At 55.9% G+C, this 21,476-nt stretch overlaps 1 protein-coding gene and 1 long non-coding RNA gene across 3 annotated transcripts in view; one reads left to right on the forward strand and one right to left on the reverse strand.

The window, feature by feature from the left end:
• Positions 1-17,236: 17,236 nt before the first annotated feature.
• LOC138850114 (uncharacterized) lies at positions 17,237-19,204 on the reverse strand. Its single transcript, XR_011389633.1, has 2 exons — positions 18,522-19,204; positions 17,237-17,667 (listed from the first exon to the last, which is right to left on the reverse strand). It is a non-coding gene; the product is annotated as an uncharacterized lncRNA (long non-coding RNA).
• Positions 19,205-19,348: 144 nt separating this feature from the next.
• DCP2 (decapping mRNA 2) overlaps positions 19,349-21,476 on the forward strand; it is a 41,457-nt gene continuing 39,329 nt past the window's right edge. Inside the window, exon 1 of one of the 2 annotated variants that reach the window (XM_070076008.1) lies at positions 19,349-19,574. In XM_070076008.1, the coding sequence (XP_069932109.1) occupies positions 19,522-19,574 (53 nt within the window). In that variant the 5' untranslated portion in view covers positions 19,349-19,521. The remainder of the gene's footprint in view (positions 19,575-21,476) is intronic. The other variant, XM_070076009.1, reaches the window with a different exon arrangement.

Consider the following 21,476-nt stretch of genomic DNA (forward strand, 5'->3'; position numbering starts at 1 on the left):
GGACAGCCCTCCTCTCATGCGGTCCTAGGGCAGCCCTCCTCCGGATGCGGTCCTAGGGCAGCCCTCCTCTGGATGCGGCCTTAGGACAGCCCTCCTCTCATGCGGTCCTAGGGCAGCCCTCCTCTCATGCGGTCCTAGGGCAGCCCTCCTCCGGATGCGGTCCTAGGGCAGCCCTCCTCCGGATGCGGTCCTAGGGCAGCCCTCCTCTGGATGCGGCCTTAGGACAGCCCTCCTCTCATGCGGTCCTAGGGCAGCCCTCCTCTCATGCGGTCCTAGGACAGCCCTCCTCTGGATGTGGGATGCAGGAGATGCTTGTTAGCTGCTTGTCTCTCCGCCGGACACCGGCAGCCAAGGATCCGTGAGTTCCACTGAGCTGGAAACTGGTGCTGTTTAAGTCCATCTCAGCTGTGGCTCATGGGCTGCGCTGCTTCCACTCCAGGACCCTTCATCCCAGATGTGTTTCTGTATTCGCTGCATCAGAAGACAGCACGGGGGACCTCAGCAGGCTCTTAGAAAAGCCAGATCTCAGCGGCCCAAGCCCGTCACTTCGGCACGCCGGAGCCCCTCCAGGCCCGTCGGAGGGGCAGGCGTCGTGTGTGGCAGCGTCCGCCACAGCTGTCACCCAGCAGGTAACCCACCTAGTGAGGGACACGGGTGGCTTATGTGCGTAGTTTCTGCACCACGTGTGGGTATCTACAGCATCACTTCTCAGGTATAGGCCTGCAAGAGCACAGTGAATGTGTGGCTAAGAGATGAAGGTGTCTGGGCTCTGTGCAGAGACAAGAGACAGAAAAACAAAGTGGGAGAAAGAGATGGGAGAGGTAGAGAAAGGGGATTTAAAGCCCAGCTTTCCAATTTACGGGCGCCTTGAGTCCTGCTGGCCGATGTCTCCTAGACCTCGGTCCCTGCCCAGCAAGGTCTTGTTTTCACAGCTGACCCATCCTCACTCGTTTCCACCTGGTAAAGAGGCGGGCGGGATGAGCTGGGTGTTGAGTTTCCAGTCCCAAGTTTGCCTGAGGTGAGTGAGCCACTTCTCACCTCTCTGACCTTGGACAAGAACACAGCCCAGGAAATGTCCGACTTTTACATCCCACCCGGGCCCCGGCCGCAAGACTTCTCACTGGGAAAAGCCCACTCCGGGAAGTGGGCTTTTAGATAGAAGATTCCACTCCAGGAAGCTTTGCCTGGAGCCCCTCCACCTCCAACTTTTCTAAATTCTCTTATTTTATTTGACAGGCAGTGAGAGAGAGAGACAGAGAGAAAGGTCTTCCATCTGTTGGTTCACTCCCCAAATGGCTGCTACAGCCGGCACTGTGCCAATCAGGAGCCAGGTGCCCCCTCCTGGTGTCCCATGCGGGTGCAGGGCCCAAGCACTTGGGCCATCCTCCACTGCCTTCCCAGGCCACAGCAGAGAGCTGGACTGGAAGAGGAGCAACCAGGACTAGAACCAGTGCCCATATGGGCAGAGGATTAACCAAGTGAGCCATGGCGCCAGCCCAGCACATGACTTTCAAGTCAGCACACACCTGCTTTTCTTGGTCTTACCTCCAGAATAGATTTTAAGTTCCTTGAGAGCAAGCAAAAGATATTAATTTTAACTTTCTACGGAGGCTGGGTGTTGACATTTAGCAAAGGCGCAAACCTGGCCGGAGTGCGTTTATAAACGACAAAGTGAAAGACCCCTCTGCTAAAACCGACACATGGCTCCCATTGGCCGGATTTCCCCAGGGGCGTGGAGTCCCGCCGTGCCCAAACCCCGAGGCAGCACCCACGCACACCCTGCAGTCAGACTTGTAAACGTGGCCTTAGCAGGCTCGCTGGTAAGTGTATTTACAGAATAGGGACCTCATTCTGTAGGTATGTTTATTTTAAAACATTGGAAGCCTCTCCGTTTCTGGCCAGTCATTCCCACACATTTTCATATTTCTACCACACTAGTATACATCTGTAACTCACAAACACTGCTGTGTGTCTTTTAGGTTTTAACTGCTTTCAGTAGTCTACCGGTTCTGCTGTCTCCCTGTTGTCTCATTGCAATATGTATTTGTAATCTATCTCATGTTTGTAAGGTACTCTAGGTCACTTATTCTACAACTGTAGCACATCCATTTCCCTGTTGATGAGCATTTAAATCACTCCAGGTTCCAAAAACATACTGCAAGGAAAGTTCCTGCTCATATCAACTTAGACACGCACACGCACACACGCACACGCACACACACGAGTGTCTGTGGCATGTGCCCGTAAGTGGAATTGCTGGAGATGGGAATCGTAAGCTGCAAGAGTGCAGATAGCTCTCTGAAGTGGCTGTGATCATGGAACTAATGTGAGAATCCCCCTTCCCGGGACCCTGGCTGGGCTAAAGCGGGTGGGGACTGTCCCCAGTGTGCTTACGGGGACAGCGTCGCAGGGCCCAGCCGGCTGGAAGCTCTGCTCTGCCTGCTTTGCATCGGCTCGGGCTAGCTACTAACTTTATTTCTTCGGGCAGCTTGATCTATTAGTTAAAGAATTAATTTTTATTAATTTAATTTTATTAAAGAAACTACGAATTTCCTTCTCAGGCTGGCATTGTGGCGTAGCGAGTTAAACTGCCACCTGCGACACCCACATCCCGTGTGAGCACTGGTGTGAATCTCAGCTGCTCCGCTTCTAATCCAGCTCCCTGCCACTGTGCCTGGGAAGGCAGTGAAGGATGGGCTGAGTGCTGGCCCCTGCTACCCACTTGGGAGACCCAGATGAGTTCCTGGCTTCTGGCTTCTGCCTGAGCCAGCTGTGGCTGTTGTGGCCATTTGGGGAGTGAGCCAACAGGTGGAAAACATCTCTCTCTCTCTCTCTGCCTCTCTAATAAATAAATGAATCTTAAAAAAAAAAAAAAAAAAAAAGGAGGCCGGCGCCGCGGCTCACTAGGCTAATCCTCCGCCTAGTGGCGCCGGCACACCGGGTTCTAGTCCTGGTCGGGGCGCCGGATTCTGTCCCGGTTGCCCCTCTTCCAGGCCAGCTCTCTGCTGTGGCCCGGGAAGGCAGTGGAGGATGGCCCAAGTCCTTGGGCCCTGCACCCCATGGGAGACCAGGAGAAGTACCTGGCTCCTGCCATCGGATCAGCGCGGTGCGCCGGCCACAGTGCACCAGCCGCGGCAGCCATTGGAGGGTGAACCAAAGGCAAAGGAAGACCTTTCTCTCTCTCTCTCTCTCTCACTGTCCACTCTGCCTGTCAAAAAAATAAATTAAAAAAAAAAAAGAAAAGAAAGCTACCTATAGAAAGACAGAAGAAGTGTTCAGCTTGAAGGAGACTATGGAGTGTGACACCGAGATGCAATGTAGACCTTGGATTGGGTCCTTGAAGATGGAAGGCCTGAGTTTTAGTCAGCTTAACTAAAAAAAGAAAAAAACCCAAGCATATACTTACACACATAGGCATACTGTTAAATTCCAGAACTTCAAGAATATAAAGGAATAATCTGGAAATCTGTTAGCTATAAAGAAAAAATTATTAAGAAAAATATTCGCCTGTCATTGCATTTCTCATTTAAAAGCCGAAGCTGCTGAGAAGGAGACAAAACCCACAGTCTTGCAGGAGAGAAAGCAAACAGTCCTGCTGCTGCGGTTTGAACGTTTGTGCCCTGAACTCAGAGGCTTGGTCCCCAAAGTCTGGTGTTAATGGTGCTTAGAGTGGAAACTTAATCCAGTGACCGGGTTCAGGAGGTGGGGCCTAGTGGGGGCTCCCTGAAGTAGGCAGGCATACAGGCTAAAATTGATTAGATTGGCCACGCCCCTGTGTGACCCAGGCGCTGGGGGCTGCACCCAGCAAGGTCAACTGTAGCAGATGAGTTGCTGCTATGAAGGCTTGAGACCAGGCCCAGGTTCTCTCTGCTTCCTGGCTGGCCAAGTGGCCCTTCCACCACGGCCACTGCCACCCTCAGTAGACACCAAGCCGCTGGGGCTGCCCGGCCGAGCCTCGAGCTTCCAAAACTGTGAGCCAAAGAAGTCTGTCCTAGCGTAACGCTGGTTTCCTGGGCGCTCTGCGGCAGTGACAGGAAGCTGGAGGCTTGTCCTCCCTGTGCTCCTCTTAGGGTGCGAGAAAGGCCAGAAGGCAGCGACCCCTGCGTCAGAACTGGGGTGGGGAAGGCCTGTCAAGCTAGGGGCCTCTGACTCAGACCCGCAAGTCCCCAGGTGCTCACTCAAGATAAACGCGGTGGGGATCAGCAGGGGTGGGTGTCTGGTTTAGTGGTCAGGAAGTCACGGGGGACGCTGGCATCCCACCTCCGAGTCCCTGAGTTTGAGTCCCAGGTCTCTTCTGATTCTAGCTTCCTGCTAGTGTGCACCTGGAAAGCAGCGGGTGATGGCTCAAGGAGCTGGCTCCCTGGCTTCCACGTGGAAGACCTGGATTGAATTCCTAGCTCCCGGCCTCAGTCTGGCCCGGGTGTTGCTAACTTTTGGAGAATGAAACGGCAGATGGAAGATCTCTCTCTCTCTTTTCCTCTCTCTCTCTCTCTCTCTCTCTCTCTCTCTCTGTAACTCTGCCTTTCAAATAAGAAAAATCAAAAAGAAAGAAAAGAAAATGCAGTGATTTAGGGACTTTCCTTTGTAAAACAGGAGGAAATCATCTCAGGTATGCATTTGCTTAGTTAAAAGCCAGGGAGAGGGGCCGGCGCCGAGGCTCACTTGGTTAATCCTTCACCTGCGGCGCTGGCATCCCATATGGGTGCCAGGTTCTAGTCCCGGTTGCTCCTCTTCCAGTCCAGCTCTCTGCTGTGGCCCAGGAGTGCAGTGGAGGATGGCCCAAGTGCTTGGGCCCTGCACCCGAATGGGAGACCAGGAGGAAGCACCTGGCTCCTGGTTTTGGATCAGCACAGCGCCGGCTGTGGCGGCCATTTGGGGGGTGAACCAGCAGATGGAAGACCTTTCTCTGTCTCTCTCTCACTGTCTATAACTCTACCTGTCAAAAAAAAAAAAAAAAGTCAGGGAGAGGGTTAACCTTCCTAGGGCGGGGGTGGGTCTGGAAGGCTTGGGAGGAGAGGGGAGGCCACCAGGCATTGCAGGGCAGGGACGGGGTGGGGGCACAAACCCAGTTGCTCATCTCAAGTGCAGCCCCCAGAGAGTGGGCGCGTGCTTCTCAAACTCCAAACCTGTGAAAACTAGCATATGTTTGTGTAGTTTTCATAGCTGTTTCCGAATTATGGAGCTCTTGCTGAACAGGTGTTTGAGGCAGGTTAGAGAGGCATGCTGTGGTGTTATCCAAGCTTAGCAATGCAGATTCTCTTCAGTGGAAAATTTAAAAGCAGAGAAAACCTAATGTAGGCACTGAAACAAGGCCAAACCAGCAATTCTTCTAAAGCCTGGCAGGCTGCCTGTGGGTGGAAATTAGCCACTCCTTCCCAGCGATACCTCTGCAGAAATGGTGTTCCATGCCGGAAGTAGATGATCTTTACGATTTACAAAATTTTGGAAACAGTACCTTGATGGTTCCTATAAGCCCACTGTCATGAAAACAGTGGTACATGTGGGTAAATAGATGGAAATTAACCACCTATCTTTTTTTTTTTTTTAATTTGACAGGTAGAGTTATAGACAGTGAGAGAGAGACAGATAGAAAGGTCTTCCTTCTGCTGGTTATGCCCCAAATGGTCACTACGGCTGGCGCTGCGCCGATCCAGAGCCAGGAGCCAGGTGCTTCTCCTGGTCTCCCATGCGGGTGCAGGAGCCCAAGCACTTGGGCCATCCTCCACTGCACTCCCGGGCTACAGCAGAGAGGTGGACTGGAAGAGGGGCAACCGGGACAGAATCCTAGACTAGAACCCGGTGTGCCGGCACTGCAGGCGGAGGATTAGCCTAGTGAGCCACGGCGCCGGCCCCACCTATCTTTTTGTACTAATAATATCATGGCTTGGAATTTTTAAATGTATCTATACATTTATTTAAATTTGAGAGGTAGAGAGAAACTCCCCGTCTGCTGGCTGACTCCTCAAATGCCCGCAACAGCTTGGGCTGAAGCCAGGGGCCAAGTGCACGTCCAGGTGTCCCACGTGTGTGGCAGGGACTTGGTTACTTGAGGCATCCCTGCTGCCCCTCAGGGTCTGCCTGAGCAGGAAGCCAGGAGCTCTGACGCAGGAGGGGGCACCTAACCATGAGGCCAAATGCCTGCTCTGGAAACCTTTTATGGAGTAAAACAGAGGGCACGCATTTGACTTTATTTTTTTTTTATTTTATTTTTGACAGGCAGAGTGGACAGTGAGAGAGAGAGAGAGAGAGAGAAAGGTCTTCCTTTGCCGTTGGTTCACCCTCCAATGGCCGCCGCTGCAGCCGGCGCACCGCGCTGATCCGATGGCAGGAGCCAGGATCCAGGTGCTTTTCCTGGTCTCCCATGGGGTGCAGGGCCCAAGCACCTGGGCCATCCTCCACTGCACTCCCTGGCCACAGCAGAGAGCTGGCCTGGAAGAGGGGCAACCGGGACAGAATCCGGCGCCCCAACCGGGACTAGAACCCGGTGTGCCGGCGCCGCAAGGTGGAGGATTAGCCTATTGAGCCACGGCGCCGGCCGGCACGCATTTGACTTTAGAAGGAAGTTTCTAGATAAGGATATCCACGTGAGTGATGAAGTCTAATGTATTAGCCTCCTTCATGGACATTGTATTTTTAAATCTTTAGGTCACAGGGATAATGTTCTAACATGCTATTTCTGACATTAATGAAAATAATGCTTTTGCTCCCTCTGACTGGGAAGCCTTCCACCATGCAAACAACCAGAGCCGAGGGCAGTGGGCCCTATCCCCGTCCCCCTGGCTCCCTGCCTGTCCACCAGCCCGTCCCTCGGAGCCCACCGACCACCAAAGGCAGAGGCTGACCCTCCCATCTCTTGAGCACAGTGACCAATGTCCAGCCTTCGGGAAGTCTGTCCTCCTCACCCCGCCCTCCCCTGCAGTTGCACACCGCTCCCCCCAGTGCTGAGTCTCCATAGAGCCGTGCATGATGGTTCCCTGTGGCCATCAGGTGCGTCGACTGTCCACTCCCTCAGGTGGTTTCACCTGGACTCTGCCCCCTCTTTTTTTTTTTATTTTTATTTTTTTGACAGGCAGAGTGGACAGTGAGAGAGAGAGACAGAGAGAAAGGTCTTCCTTTGCCGTTGGTTCACCCTCCAATGGCCGCCGCGGCCGGCGCGCTGCGGCCTGCGCACCGCGCTGATCCGATGGCAGGAGCCAGGAGCCAGGTGCTTTTCCTGGTCTCCCATGGGGTGCAGGGCCCAAGCACCTGGGCCATCCTCCACTGCACTCCCTGGCCACAGCAGAGGGCTGGCCTGGAAGAGGGGCAACCGGGACAGAATCCGGCGCCCCGACCGGGACTAGAACCCGGTGTGCCGGCACCGCTAGGCGGAGGATTAGCCTAGTGAGCCGCGGCACCGGCCTCTGCCCCCTCTTCATAGTGCCGACACGAAGCTACACAGGGTGCAAAACGGCAGCCTCACGATAGCTTGAGGAGTATTGGAACGCGACAGAGCCCAGGTGAGTGATTTTTATTTTATTTTTAAAGATTTATTTTTTACTTATTTAAAAGGCAGAGTTACAAAGAGGGAGAGAGGGAGAGAGAAGAAAAGAAATTTTCTATCCTTTGGTTCACTTCCCAAATGGTTGCCACGGCCAGGGCTGTGCCAGGCTAAAGCCAGGAGCCAGGAGCTGCTTCTCATCTGGATGCCAGGGGCCCAAGCACTCGGGCCATCCTCCACTGCTTTCCCAGATGGTTTAGCAGGGAGCTGAGGGGAAGTGGAGCGGCTGGGTCTGGAATCAGTGCCCACATGGGATGCCAGTGTCGCAGAGTGAGTGATTTTTAAGGTTGAGAGTCCTGTTAGGGCCATTTCATGGACGTCTGGTCAAGAGGATGGCCAGGCTGGCTGGGGAGGGGCAGTGCCAAATCCTGCAGCTGGGACCCCTTCCAGACGCCCCCTCTGCACTCCAGTGATGCGCTGCTTATTGGAGAAGTAACGTTAGCCAGCTGTCTAACTCAGCAGCTCCTGCTCTGGCCTAGGAGATGGTGTTCCGCAGACATCCTATTTCATTTGAGAAGCATTGATTGGATTATCGAAGTTGGAGTGTTCCCAAGTCCTCGCGTTTTGGAGGCCATTGCTGTTTAGGGCCGAGCTGGAGAGGTTTAAGTGTCCAACTCTGTTGCCAGGGTCGTGCCCTGGCCTTGGACAGCTGCTGCACTCCTGCCCGTCGTCCCTTGTCACTTCCTCCCTGTCACTCTGCTGTCCTCACAGCCACACGCCCCCGCGTAGGTGCCAGTCTCCCCCTGATTTCCCCAGACACTGAGACTGTACTTGTGAGGTTTTCAAGAGATGGAAATTCGCTGGCGCCGCGGCTCACTAGGCTAATCCTCTGCCTTGCGGCGCCGGCACACGGGGTTCTAGTCCCGGTCAGGGTGCCGGATTCTGTCCCGGTTGCCCCTCTTCCAGGCCAGCTCTCTGCTGTGGCCCGGGAGTGCAGTGGAGGATGGCCCAGGTGCTTGGGCCCTGCACCCCATGGGAGACCAGGAGAAGCACCTGGCTCCTGCCATCGGATCAGCGCGGTGCGCAGGCCGCAGCGCGCCGGCCGCGGCGGCCATTGGAGGGTGAACCAACGGCAAAGGAAGACCTTTCTCTCTGTCTCTCTCTCTCACTGTCCACTCTGCCTGTCAAAAAAAAAAAAAAAAAAAAAAAAAGATGGAAATTCAGGGCACATGGGCTGGAACGCAACAAGGGCAATAGCTAACGGGCATTGTGGGCTCACGTAGTGAAAACCCAAGGACACGAGTGGAAGGCTGGCGGTGCTCAGATGTGCTGGGTGTGAGTGTCACCCTGCGTGTCACTCGGCCCCCGTCCTCAGCAGGCCCAGACCCCGCAGGCCAGGGCTCCCGTGTTTGTTTCTCAGGAAGGCCAGGAAACAGCCCAGGTTCCTCCTCTGTCTGGCTCCAGAGCCCAGCATGTGCCTTCCATACCCACATGACAAAGGCTTGTGGCAGTTGTGGGGCTGTAGTGGGGACTCGGGAACACGCCCCAGGGAGGCACTGCTCCTGAAGGGACGCGGCTGCATGGCAGTGCCCCAAGCACGTGCCCTGTGTCCCCTCCCGCTCACTCTCCTGAGCGCTACCTCACCGTACCTTTGTTTCTCCTACAAACAAGACATGCGCCCTCCCCCTGCACAGCTGTTCACCGGGCGTTGCGCCAGCTCTCCTGGCTGTAGCCCTTTGGAGCTTTAGCTTTGCGTGATGGAATGGCCGAAAGACAAAGCTGCTCACATCAGGGTGGTCTTGCGCCTGCAGGAGCCATGGCTCCAGCGAGAGGAAGCGTCTCTTGTCTCCCTGTCTCCTGTCTCCCAGTCTCCTGTCTCCCGACTCCCTGTCTCCTGTCTCCCTGTCTCCTGTCTCCCTCTCCCTGTCTCCCTGTCTCCTGTCTCCCTGTCTCCTGTCTCCCTCTCCCTGTCTCCCTGTCTCCTGTCTCCCTGTCTCCCAGTCTCCTGTCTCCCAGTCTCCTGTCTCCCTGTCTCCTGACTCCCTGTCTCCCTGTCTCCTGTCTCCCTCTCCCTGTCTCCCTGTCTCCTGTCTCCCTGTCTCCTGTCTCCTGTCTCCCTGTCTCCCTGTCTCCTGTCTCCTGTCTCCCTGTCTCTCTGTCAAGGTGCCTAGAGGCAGGCACTCAGGCCTGGTGTGATGGCTCCGAGAGTGTCAGGGCTGGCGAGTCCCCTGTTTGTTTCCCTTCTGCTTGCTGGCCGCAGGAAGGAGCAGAGAAGAGATGACGAAGCGGGTGGGTGTTCTGTGCTCTGGTTAGGATGCTGCTTGGGGACATCTGCATCGTGTATCCTGGCTCCACTCCCAGCCCCAGCCGCCTGCTAGTGCACACTCTGGGATGCAGCCGCGATCCCCGGCCCACCCCCATGGTAGAGCTGGATGGGAGATCGGCTCATTTCTGCTCCTGTCTCTGTTTCTCTCCATCTCTCTCTCTCTCGAATAAATAAAATAGGTGATTTTTTTTTTCTAAAAGAAGAGGTAGAGAAGGGGCTGTTGCCTTTCCGAGACAAACTTTATTATTAAAGAGTATTTTTTAAAATTTGTTTCACAGGTAGAGTTACAGATAGTGAGAGAGAGAGAGAGACGGAGTGAAAGGTCTTCCTTCCATTGGTTCACTCCCCAAATTGCCGCCATGGCCGGCGCTGTGCTGATCCAAAACCAGGAGCCAGGTGCTTCCTCCTGGTCTCCCATGCAGGTGCAGGAGCCCAAGCACCTGGGCCATTCTCCACTGCCTTCCTGGGCCACAGCAGAGAGCTGGACTGGAAGAGGAGCAACCGGGACTAGAACCTGGTGCCCATATGGGATGCTGGCACCATAGGCAGAGGATTAACCAAGTGAGCCATGGCACCGGCCCCCAGAGACAAACTTAAGCCTACATCCCCTTGGCCATATGGAGTTGTCACCACCTAGTCACCTCAGTGGTGACAGAGACCAGGACACGGGGGCTTTGCAAAGAGCCCTTTAGCTGAGTGAGAGTAAGGGAGAACGGAGCGGGGAGGCAGCTCCCAGAGGGGCGCTCTGTCCACTGTCAGGGCACAGTAACAATGACTGCCCTGATGCTGCCACTGGTCTGGGTGGCGGCGGGTCCTGGGGCCTCAGCGAGCCTGTTTGTGTCAGTGTTTCTGACCCCTCTGAAGAGTAGCTGCTGCTAACTACAAGCAGCAGACAGGCTAGCGCTCCTGAATAGGGCCAGAGAGAAGACATGGAAAGGTTATGAACAAAGTCTTTGTTTGGCATTTACCATAAATATTTGGCACCCAGCCAGAGAATGTTGGGTGTCGAAGGACAACACGAAGGACCTTTAAAAAAAAACTTATTTGAATGTGCAGTTAGAGATTTTTTTTTTTTAAGATTTATTCTTATTTGTTTTGAAAGAGAGTTACAGAGAGAGGTAGAGACAGAGAGAGAGGTCTTCCATCTGCTGGTTCACTCCCCAGATGGCCACAATGGCCAGAGCTGTGCCGATCCAAAGCCAGGAGCCAGGAGCTTCTTCCAGGTCTCCCACGTGGGTTCAGGGGCCCAAGGACTTGAGCCATCTTGTACTGCTTTCCCAGGCCATAGCAGAGAGCTGGATCGGAAGTGGAGCAGCTGGGACTAGAATTGGTGCCCACATGGGATGCCAGCGCTTCAGGCCAGGGTTTTAACTCACTGACCAGAGTGCCAGCCCTGAGAAAGAGATTTTTTTCCATCTGCTGGTTTACTTCTCAAATGGCCACAATAGTCAGGGCTGGGCAGGACTGAAGCCTGGAACCTGAAACTCCTTCCAGGTTTCTCACATGGGTGTAGGGACCCAAGCACTTGGCCATCTTTGGGGGCTTTCCCAAGCACAATAGCAGTGAGCTGGACTGGAAGTAGAGCAGCCGGGACTCGAACTGGTGCCCATATGGGATGCTGGCGTTGCTAGGGTGGCCCCAGTGAAGGACAGAGTGGTGACAGAGTGTTCTGTGTCTGGCTGTGATGCTGCGCCTGAGGTGCCACTGTGGGAAACTTACCCATAAATAAGGACTATCTTAAAAATATGTGATATTTTTGTTTTCATTTTATTCGAAAGGCAGAGAGACAGAGAGAGATCCTGCATCAGCCAGTTTACTCCCCAAATGCTGGCAATAGCCAGGGTTGGGCCAGGCCACAGCCAGGAGCCCAGAATCTGTGTCTGCCTCGTGGGTGGCAGGGACCCAGATATGGTAGCCATCACCTGCTGCTTCTAACAGTGAATGTTAGCAGGAAGCTGGATTGGAAGTGGAAGACCAAGGACACAAACCAGGCATCTCATCACGGCATGTGGGACTCCTGGTGTCACCTTAGCCACTGTGCCAAATGCCTGCCCCAAATAAGGACTATTTTAAAACGGAGTGATCCCATCCAGGATGAACCAAGGAGCTAAAACTCCACAACATGAATTTAATCAAACTGAGAATTTTCAAACATGGTCAAAATGTGCACATCCCTGAGGCCTGGGTGTGGGGAATGGAGAACAGGGGCAGACGTGGAGCAGGGCCCCAAGGTAGGATACCGACACACACACAGAGGCAGAGTCACACCCTCCAGTGGTGCCGTGTCCTGATCCCCAGGCTCTCAGACCCGCCAGGTTAATGGGAAGCAGGGATTAAGGTCGGGAGGTTAGGGGCTGGCGTGTGGGGCAGCTGCATCCGCGTCAGAGTGCCTGGCTGATGTGCCAGTTCCTCTGCTTCCCATCCAGCTTCTTGTTCATGTGCACCTTGGGAGGCATCAGGTGGTGGCTCAAGTACTTGGGTCCCCACCACCCACGTGGGAGACCTGGATGGAGCTTCAGCCTCCTGGCTCTTGCCTGGCCCAGCCCTGGCTGTTGTAGGCGATTGGGAAAAAAAAAAAAAAAGAAAATCAGCAGATGGAAGATCTGTCTGTCTCTCTCTGGCTCTCAAATAAAAATGAAAACAAATAAAAAATTTTAAAGGAGATTAGTTTAATGTAATTACAAGGGTTTTCCAGCATGGATGAGGCAGCAGAATTTGGACCTTGTGAGAAGGAATCGCCCGCTCAGGGGGTGGAGGAGGGAGAGCAGAGCCTGTGGGGCTGGAAAAGGCAAGGACCCTCCCCGGGGAACCCCTTCATCTCAGCTCAGCAAGATTTGTGCTGGCTTCTAAGCCCTGAGGGTGCAATACTGTGTCGTAACAGCAGGGACAGGCCAAGGGGACCAGGAACAGATGGGAAAGGCCCACTCTCAGGGGGAGGGCTTTCTTCAGAAGGCTGGGTCACTCAGCCATACGACAACGCCATCTCCATAGCGCCTTGGAAGCGAGTGCCACAAACCTGAGTCAGCAGGATGAGGTCAAGTTTAACAACGAAACCAAGGGACGCAGCCTATGCTGGTGGCAGGCGAGACAGGCTCCCGTGCCCTGGATGGTGCTTTTCTGGGAGTGGTGAGACCCGTGTCGGTGGGGCCTCCGTGTGGAGTTTGGGGATCCAGTGGACAGCGTGGAACGGACCCTGCCTTCCTGTTCGTTGGAGCATGATGGGGTAGAGGAAGCAGGCCACAGAGGAAACAAAGGAATGTGGCTGATAAGCAGGTAGAGACTGGTAGGCACTGGGGCACAGCAGGTTAAGCTGCCGCCTGGAACGCCGGCGTCTCACACGGAGCAACAGTCCCAGCTGTTCCACTTCTGATTCAGATCTCTGCTTAGGTGCCTGAGAAGTACCGAAAAATGGCCCAAGTACTTGGGCTCCTGCCACCCACATGGGAGACCAGGATGGAGTTCCAGGCTCCTGGCTTCGTCCTGGCCCTGTCCTGGCTGTTGTGGCCATCTGGGGAGTGAACCAGCAGATGTAAGATCTTCCCCTACACCCTACCCTTGTCACTCTGCCTTTCAAATAAATGCATCTTTATTTTTTTTTATTTGACAGATGGAATTAGACAGTGAGAGAGAGAGAGAGAAAGGTCTTCCTTCTGCTGGTTCACCCCCCAAATGGCTGCCACGGCCGGAGCTACGCCGATCTGAAGCCAGGAGCTAGGTGCTTCTCCTGGTCTCCCATGTGGGTGCAGGGCCCAAGCACTTGGGCCATCCTCCACTGCCCTCCCAGGCCACAGCAGAGAGCTGGACTGGAAGAGGAGCAACCGGGACTAGAACCCAGCACCGGTATGGGATGCCGGCGCCACAGGTGGGAGGATTAACCAAGTGAACCATGGCACCAGCCCAGAAATGCATCTTTAAGTAAAGACTAGTATGGATTACACAGAGTGATCGGGGAGGTTCATCTTGAAGGGGAGACCTGTAAGCCTCATAAAGTTGGAAAAGAAGGGAAGCACAAAGAGGGGCGGGCAGCGTTCCAGGGAGTGCTCTGTAGAAAGAGCCTGGGGGGCTGGCGCTGTGGCGTAGCGGGTAAAGCCGCTGTTTGCAGTGCTGGCATCCCAAATGGGTGCCGATTCGAGACCCGGCTGCTCCACTTCCGTTCCAGCTCTCTGCTATGGCCTGAAAAAGCAGTGGAAAATGGCCCAAGTGTTTGGGCCCCTGCACCCACGTGGAAGACCTGGAAGAAGCTCCTGGCTCCTGGCTTCTCATTGGCCCAGCTCTGACCGTTGTGGAGCTCCAAGCCCACCAGCGGATGGAAGACCTCTCTCTCTCTCTCTCTCTCTCTTTCCACCTCTGACTCTGACTCTGTTTGACTCTGCCTTTCAAATAAATAAATAAGGGGCCAGTGCTGTGGCACAGTGGATTAAAGCCCTGGTCTAAAGCACCGGCATCCAATATGGGCACCGGTTTAAGTCCTGCTGCTCCTCTTCCAATCCAGCTCTCTGCTATGACCTGGGAAAGCAGTAGAAGATGGCCCAGGGCCTTGGGCCCCTGCACCCGCATGGGAGACCTGGAAGAAGCTCCTGGCTCCTGGCTTTGGATCGGCGCAACTCTGGCTGTTTCGGCCAAGTGGGGAGTGAACCAGTGGATGGAAGACCTCTCTCTCTGTCTCTACCTCTCTCTGGAACTCTGTCTTACAAATAAAAATAAATCTTTAAAAATAAATAGATCAATCAAAAAGAAGAAAGAGCTTGGAGCACGGGGTGAGTGGCAGGAGACAGGTGGCAGCTTGCAGTGAGAGCAGCAGGACAGGCCGAGGAGGAGGCGGTGTGGCGGGCAGGGCTTCGCCCAGGCAGTGGTGTGAGAGGCTTGTGAGAGTGTTTAAGAGCAGGGTGGTGTGATCCAGTTTGTGTTCTGGGATGATCACCGGTGCTGCATTCTCAGAGTGTTTGAGAGCGGGAAGCAGCCGAGAGCCAAGGGAGGGCTGGGCGGCTTGAACTGGGGGGCTGTGTTCTAAAGGGAGACGGGCAGGACCTGCCGACGTGCTGGACGCGGCAATGTGTGGGACAGAGACTGGGAAGTGAGCCAGCAGGTGGAGGGTCTCCCTGTTTCACCTTCTCTTTCTGTAACTGCACATTTCAAATAAATAAATCAATAAATCTTAAAAGAAAGAGTGGGGGGAGGGGAATAATGGTTGGGTTCATGAACAGTCAGAGGCAGGACCGGCCTTGAGCCCACCATGGGGTTTGTGTCCCTGAGGACTCTGGCCCTGGGCTGAGAACCTCTGCGTGGTTCTTCAGGCCTGAGCACAGGCGGTTACAAAGGCCTCGCTGCCTCCGCCAAGTCCACTCAGCACTCGGCCAGAGCCTTGCTGCTGCCGAGGGCGCAGGGTCAAGGACTTAGGCCGCTGGGGCCCTCCTGTTCGTCAGACAGCTGGCAGGGCCCTCGTCCCTGGGCCGCTCTGCTGGGGCCCTGGCAGGGATCTTCATGGTGCTCATTTGCGAGGCAGAGAGCTCTGGCGCTCAGGTGCAGTGTGTGGGTATCTCAGTCTGCTCCTTCACCAGCAGGCCCCACGCAGGCCCCAGGCTGCGCCACTGCAGCTGCTGCACAGGCTGACCCTGCCCCTGCCTCCACACCCAGCCCTTTTCTGTGCCTAGCCCTGCCCCTACCCCCACCTCAGAGTCTACAGAGCTGCTAGAATCTCCCGCTGGGGACCCCTCAATAGTGAGCTGACCGCACATTCGTGGGGATCCGCCTGATTCTGCCCAGTGTGCCCTTCTGTGGGGAATGGATAGGGGAAGGTGGCCTTCCTCGGGTTTTGGACTCTGTGAAGTCCACAGCAGCGGGAGAGGAAGGGCTTCACCCTTCTGTTCTTGGTTTGTTCTCACAGCCACGCTGACAGATGACTGCTGGGCTCTCTCCCAGCCCTGCTGAGCTCTGGCTCTGTTGCTTTACAGCTCTTTCAGCTTTGCCCTACTCCACACGTTAGCTTTGTCCTCAAGACGACAGTGAGATGGCCAGAGAGGTTCCAGACTTTGTAGCTTGACCTGATGACATCCCCCCAAAAAAGGACACTTGCTCTTCTTAATGTTATAAGCAAGAGCCTTAGGGCCCTGCCGGCTGGACTGTGGGCCAGCAGCCAGCCCTGGAATAGGCACATATCTAGGGAACGTGACCGAGGGGTGCATGTGGTATTGATTTAAGCCATCTAGGTCCCACCGCTGGCACCAGCAGTGTCACATGTCCTGTGTGGTAAGGAGCCGGGCTACCCGCCTATGAATCAGTTGTTAGGAAAGAGGAAGGAGGCCGGCGCTGCAGCTCACTAGGCTAATCCTCCACCTGCGGTGCCGGTACTCCGGGTTCTAGTCTTGGTTGGGGCACCGGTTCTGTCCAGGTTGCTCCTCTTCCAGTCCAGCTCTCTGCTGTGGCCCGGGAAGGCAGTGGAGGATGGCCCAAGTGCTTGGGCTCTGCACCCACATGGGAGACTAGGAGGAAGCACCTGGCTCCTGGTTTGTTTTGTTTTGTTTTGGACAGGCAGAGTGGACAGTGAGAGAGAGAGACAGAGCTGTTGGTTTACCCTCTAATGGCTGCCACGCTGGTGTGCTGCGGCCGGCGCACTGCGCTGATCCAGCAGGAGAGTGAGACAGAGAGACAAAGGACCATCTACCGGTTAACTCTTCAAACGTTCAAAACTGCTGGGACTGGGCCTGGCCAAAGCCAGGGGTCTGGGGCGCAATACAGGCCAGGTGGGTGGGTGGCAGGGAACCCTGTACTTGAGCCATCACTGGCTGCCTCCCAGGGATCCAAGCACTTGAGCCATCACCTGCTGCTTCCCCAGGATGCACGTTATCAGGAAGCTGGAGTTGGAAAAGGAGCCAGGACTTAAGCTCAGGCACTCTGATGTGGGTTGTGGGCATCCCAGGTGGCATCTTAACATAACAAACCTCACGCCCATACTGTCATTTAATCACTTCATCTTTGTAAATCAGTTAATCTCTCTAAGCCTCATTAATTTTTATTTGCCTGTTCCAGGTAGGTATGATGATTAAATGAGACAGCATATTTTAAAACTACAACTGCATTTTTTTTTTCATTTTTAAAGTCAAAGATTGCTGAGGTCTGTGGGCAGTGGGATGGGATCGAAGTCTTGGGTTTTTCAGAACTCATGGCTCAAAAGAGTTGTTCTACCACACACACATCAAAGTCCTGGAAATCTGTGTGTGAGGAGGTGGGGGCGGGAGTGCACAGGAAGTAGCTTGGAAAATGCCTCATGACAGACATTGATGGAGCCCCAGTGGGGCACACTGGTTTAGCACTGAGAAAGTGAGGACTGTCCACCAAGTGCCAAAAAAGGGTGCTATAGCTGCCTCTGATCTGGGAAACTATGAAGGTAGCACCTTCCCCAGGTGCTTTGATCTGGAGGCACTTGGGAACACACATTTCTTCTTGATTTTTAAAAAAGATTTATGTTTTATTTATTTGAAAGGCAGAGTTATGGGAGGGGTGGAGAGAGACACAGAGAGATCTTCCATCCACTGGTTCACTCCCCAAATGGCTGCAATGGTCAGGGCTGTGGCATGCCAAAGCCAAGAGCCCTGAGCATCTTCTGGGTCTTCCACGTGGGTGTAGGGGCCCAAGCACTTGGGTCATCTTCCGCAGGGAGCTGGGTTGGAAGTGGAGCAGTCAGGCCTTGAACCAGTGTCCATCTGGGATGCTGGCATCACAGGGAGTGGCTTAACCTGCCACGCCACAGTGCTGACCTGAACCTGTGTTATTTCTACACCATTCACCCATGGGGGTAAACACCACTTTGACGTGTGCGGTGATTTAGAGTAGTGTAAAAACCATACTTGAACGCCAAGTGGGACACCTAAGAAAAATAAAAGGTGCCCTCCAGTCAGAGGCAAGACAACCAGATCTGACAGAACATACATCCAGCAAAAGAGAACTACTGAATGGGCTCACACTTGCCGTGCCAATCCACAAACTATACCAGCTGCTCCTCCAGCTTCTAGCACCTGCATTTCTGTGTCGCAGGGCTTTTTCTAGCCTCAACGCCCATAGGGCAGGTGGGGACGCGGGCCCCAGGAGCAGGCTCGATGGCTGCTGATGGAGGTTAGTGTGCAACTCCACATCTGTCGCCCGCTGACTGGGATAGCTCTGAGCTACGTTTTACATGGGCCTCCTGAGGGATCAAGACCGGTTACCCACAGCGCTGATTTCCTTGACTGTAAACTCTTTACGGGCTTGTTCCCGTCCTTAATTCCCTGCTGTGCTACCCGTGTTCCTCAGATCACTTCCCTGCTCTCAGGACCTGCCTCCTTAGAGACCTAAACTGGGGTACTGGGCCCCAGGGGAGGGAACAGGCAAGCGGAATACCTGACCACCCGCGGTACTTCCATCTGAGCCTGGAAGCCTCTTCTCTTGAGGGAATCTGACCAGCCAGGGAAACCGACCTAGGGGTCGCGGGTTTCCAGCCAGCAGCCCGGCCGGTCCGGCTGCTCCGGGAGACACGTCCCACCCAGGCTGCGCACTCCTGCCCATCAGCGTTCCCTGCATCCTGGGCTTTGAAGGCCTTTTTAGGAGTGAGCACATAGAGACCACCGAGCCTTCCGCTACGACAGATGGAGACCAAGAGCAGCTGCGAGGAATGCCGCGGTCAGGGAGAGGAAACCTTAAACCTGCTGGGATCCTCAGAGTGCTAAGAGAAAAAGCTGTATTTACAGAGAAAGGCGACTCCGCGAGCCAGCGACATCTGACGAGCTCCGGGAACAACTGCACAGGCGGCTGAGAGAAATCTGAGGCATTCTCCAGAAGGCGCAGGGAGACAAAGACGGCAAACCCGGGAGTCAACCGCGCCGAGGCAGCGGCTGCTAGCACAGGCTGACGCGGGTGTGAGGAAAACTCAACCAAGATTCGGTCTCTCGCCGGAGCGAGGGAGACTGCAGGCCGGAAGTGGACTGTGGCAGTGGCCAGCCATTAAAGAAGGCGGAGACCGCAGGGCGGAGTGGGCCGTTCTGGTGGAGAAGCAGCCGGGGGTCCGGCCGAGGAGGCAGACCGGCGGGCGCGGTGTCTCCAGGCCCCCAACAGCCGCAGTGGGCGGTCCTGCGAGGGCTTTACGGGGCTCAGGGCCCAGTGCCCGGCACACCCTCGTCGGGCGCTTGGAGTGCGGAAAGGCACAGCCCTCGGCCTCTGGTGCCCGGAACCCTGAGGGCACGCTGGTGCCCAACGGGCGGGCAGGGGCTGCCCCGCCCGGCCACCACCAGCAGGCCGCGCGGACCACGCCAAAGGCCCGGATGTTGGCCCCGCGGTCTACGGAGGAGACCAGAGCCCCAGAGCTTCCCGGCAGAGCACGGGCAGCATGGCGCGCATGCGCCTGCCCACCCTCGGGGCTCGGTCACAGGGGCGGGAAGTCGGTTTGCGGGAGTAGCTTGAAGACGGATTGGAGACGACGGAGCAATAAACAAACGTCTCATTGGCTGAGCGTACGCAGGCGCCTCACTCTCCAGCTGCCCATTGGGCCTTTCAAGCAGAGCGGGGGGCGGGACCCCGGGAGCTCCGCCCCAAGCCCTGGCCCAGCCTTGGGCCGGGCTGAGGGAACGGGACGGAAGTCAGCGGGGCCCGCCCCTTCCTCCCGCGCCTGTGGAGCCGCAGCCCCCGTGTCGTAGGCTCGGTGCCCGGCGCGCGGAGCCGGGATGCACTGCTCCTGCTGTGGGGCCTCATCATGGAGACCAAACGGGTGGAGATTCCCGGCAGCGTCCTGGACGATCTCTGCAGGTACGGCGGCCCCGCGCCTCGCCGCCCGGGCCTCCCCTGCCCCCGGCGCGTCCGCCCCCGGCCCCGTGCTCCCGGCAGGTGAAGCCGCTCGGCTCGCGAAGCCGCGCCGCGACCCCTGCTCCGGGCAGGCCGCCTTCCCCCGCGCCTCGCGGGCGGGGACCCGGGGCTGCCCCAGGGGGCTGCTGGCGGGGGGCTCCTGGGGGAGGGTCCGCCGCGCTGAGGGGAGCCGGGGCTGCCCCAGGGGACGGCTGGCGGGGGGCTCCTGGGGGAGGGTCCGCCGCGCTGAGGGGAGCCGGGGCTGCCCCAGGGGACGGCTGGCGCGGGGCTCCTGGGGGAGGGTCCCCCGCCCGGGGACCGGCCACGCTTTGAGGGGAGCCGGGGCTGCCCCAGGGGACGGCTGGCGGGGTCCGCCGCGCGGGGGGCTCCTGGGGGAGGGTCCGCCGCGCGAGGCGCCCCTGGGGGAGGGTCCCCCGCCCGGGGTCCGCCGCGCTGAGGGGAGCCGGCGTGGCAGGTGCGGCCGCGCGGGGTTCTCGTGGCGGGAGGTGGGGAGCCTGAGTGACTGACAAGGTCGCGGCCGCTGTGATCCGGGACGGCGCGCTGGGAAAGCCGCGGCAGGTGGGTGTGATAGCGGGTCTGGCTCCGCAGAGGAAGTTCCTGTTGCAGCTCATAAAAACTAACGTCCCGTGCGTGGGGTGGGGGGATGCAGGTGACCCGCTTCAAGGTGAAAGGCACTATTTCTCTGGTCCCGAATTCGGTAAGAAAAAAAAAAAAGGGATTTTTACAGGTGCCGGTGTTGTGGCGGAGCGGGTGACTGGGCCTGTGACACCGGCGTGGTTCGTGTCCCCGCCGCTCCTCTTCCCGCTCCCTGCTGATGGCCTGGCAAAGCTACAGAAGGTGGCCCCGAGTGCTTGGGCCCTGCACCCGCGTGAGGGACCCCCGCTAAGCTCCTGGGTGCGGCCTGGCCCAGCCCTGGCCCTTGAGTCCATTTGGGGTATGAACCAGCAGATGGATCTCTGTCTCTTAACTCTTTCAAATAAATAAATCTTTAAAAAAAATTGTTACGTGTGTGCTTGTCTGGATGAAGGACAAGAATGAAATGGTAGGAGCGCAGTCGTTTTGTCTTCATGCTTCTAAGAATCTTTTACAGCAATATGCATTTGTGGTAAAAAAAAAAAAAAGGATTAAAGAAGAGTATTAGGAAAGGTGAGCAATAGAATAGAGTATGTGTTGATTTAGGAAAAAATCGCGTGATGATACACGTTCTGCCAGCATCTAAGCCAGTCTTTATACTGGTGTTGTGGTTCAGTCTGTGTCACTTGGGCTTACATTGTTTAGAGAAATGAAATGACTGTATGTGTGCAACCTTTATCTTTTTTTTTTTTTTTTTTTTTTTAATTTTTGACAGGCAGAGTGGACAGTGAGAGAGAGAGAGAGAGAGAGAGAAAGGTCTTCCTTTGCCGTTGGTTCACCCTCCAATGGCCGCCGCTGCAGCCGGCGCACCGCGCTGATCCGATGGCAGGAGCCAGGATCCAGGTGCTTTTCCTGGTCTCCCATGGGGTGCAGGGCCCAAGCACCTGGGCCATCCTCCACTGCACTCCCTGGCCATAGCAGAGAGCTGGCCTGGAAGAGGGGCAACCGGGACAGAATCCGGCGCCCTGACCGGGACTAGAACCCGGTGTGCCGGCGCCGCAAGGTGGAGGATTAGCCTATTGAGCCACGGCGCCGGCTTTTTTTTTAATTTTTTGACAGATAGAGTTAGTGAGAGAGACAGAGAGAAAGCTCTTCCTTCTGTTGTTTCACTCCCCAAATGGCGCTACGGCTAGAGCTACGCCAGTCCGGAGCCAGGAGCCAGGAGCCTCCTTCTAGTCTCCCATGTGAGTGCAAGCCCAAGCACTTGGGCCA

Source organism: Oryctolagus cuniculus, chromosome 6 (assembly GCF_964237555.1).
Source record: "Oryctolagus cuniculus chromosome 6, mOryCun1.1, whole genome shotgun sequence".
Lineage (NCBI taxonomy): Eukaryota > Metazoa > Chordata > Mammalia > Lagomorpha > Leporidae > Oryctolagus > Oryctolagus cuniculus.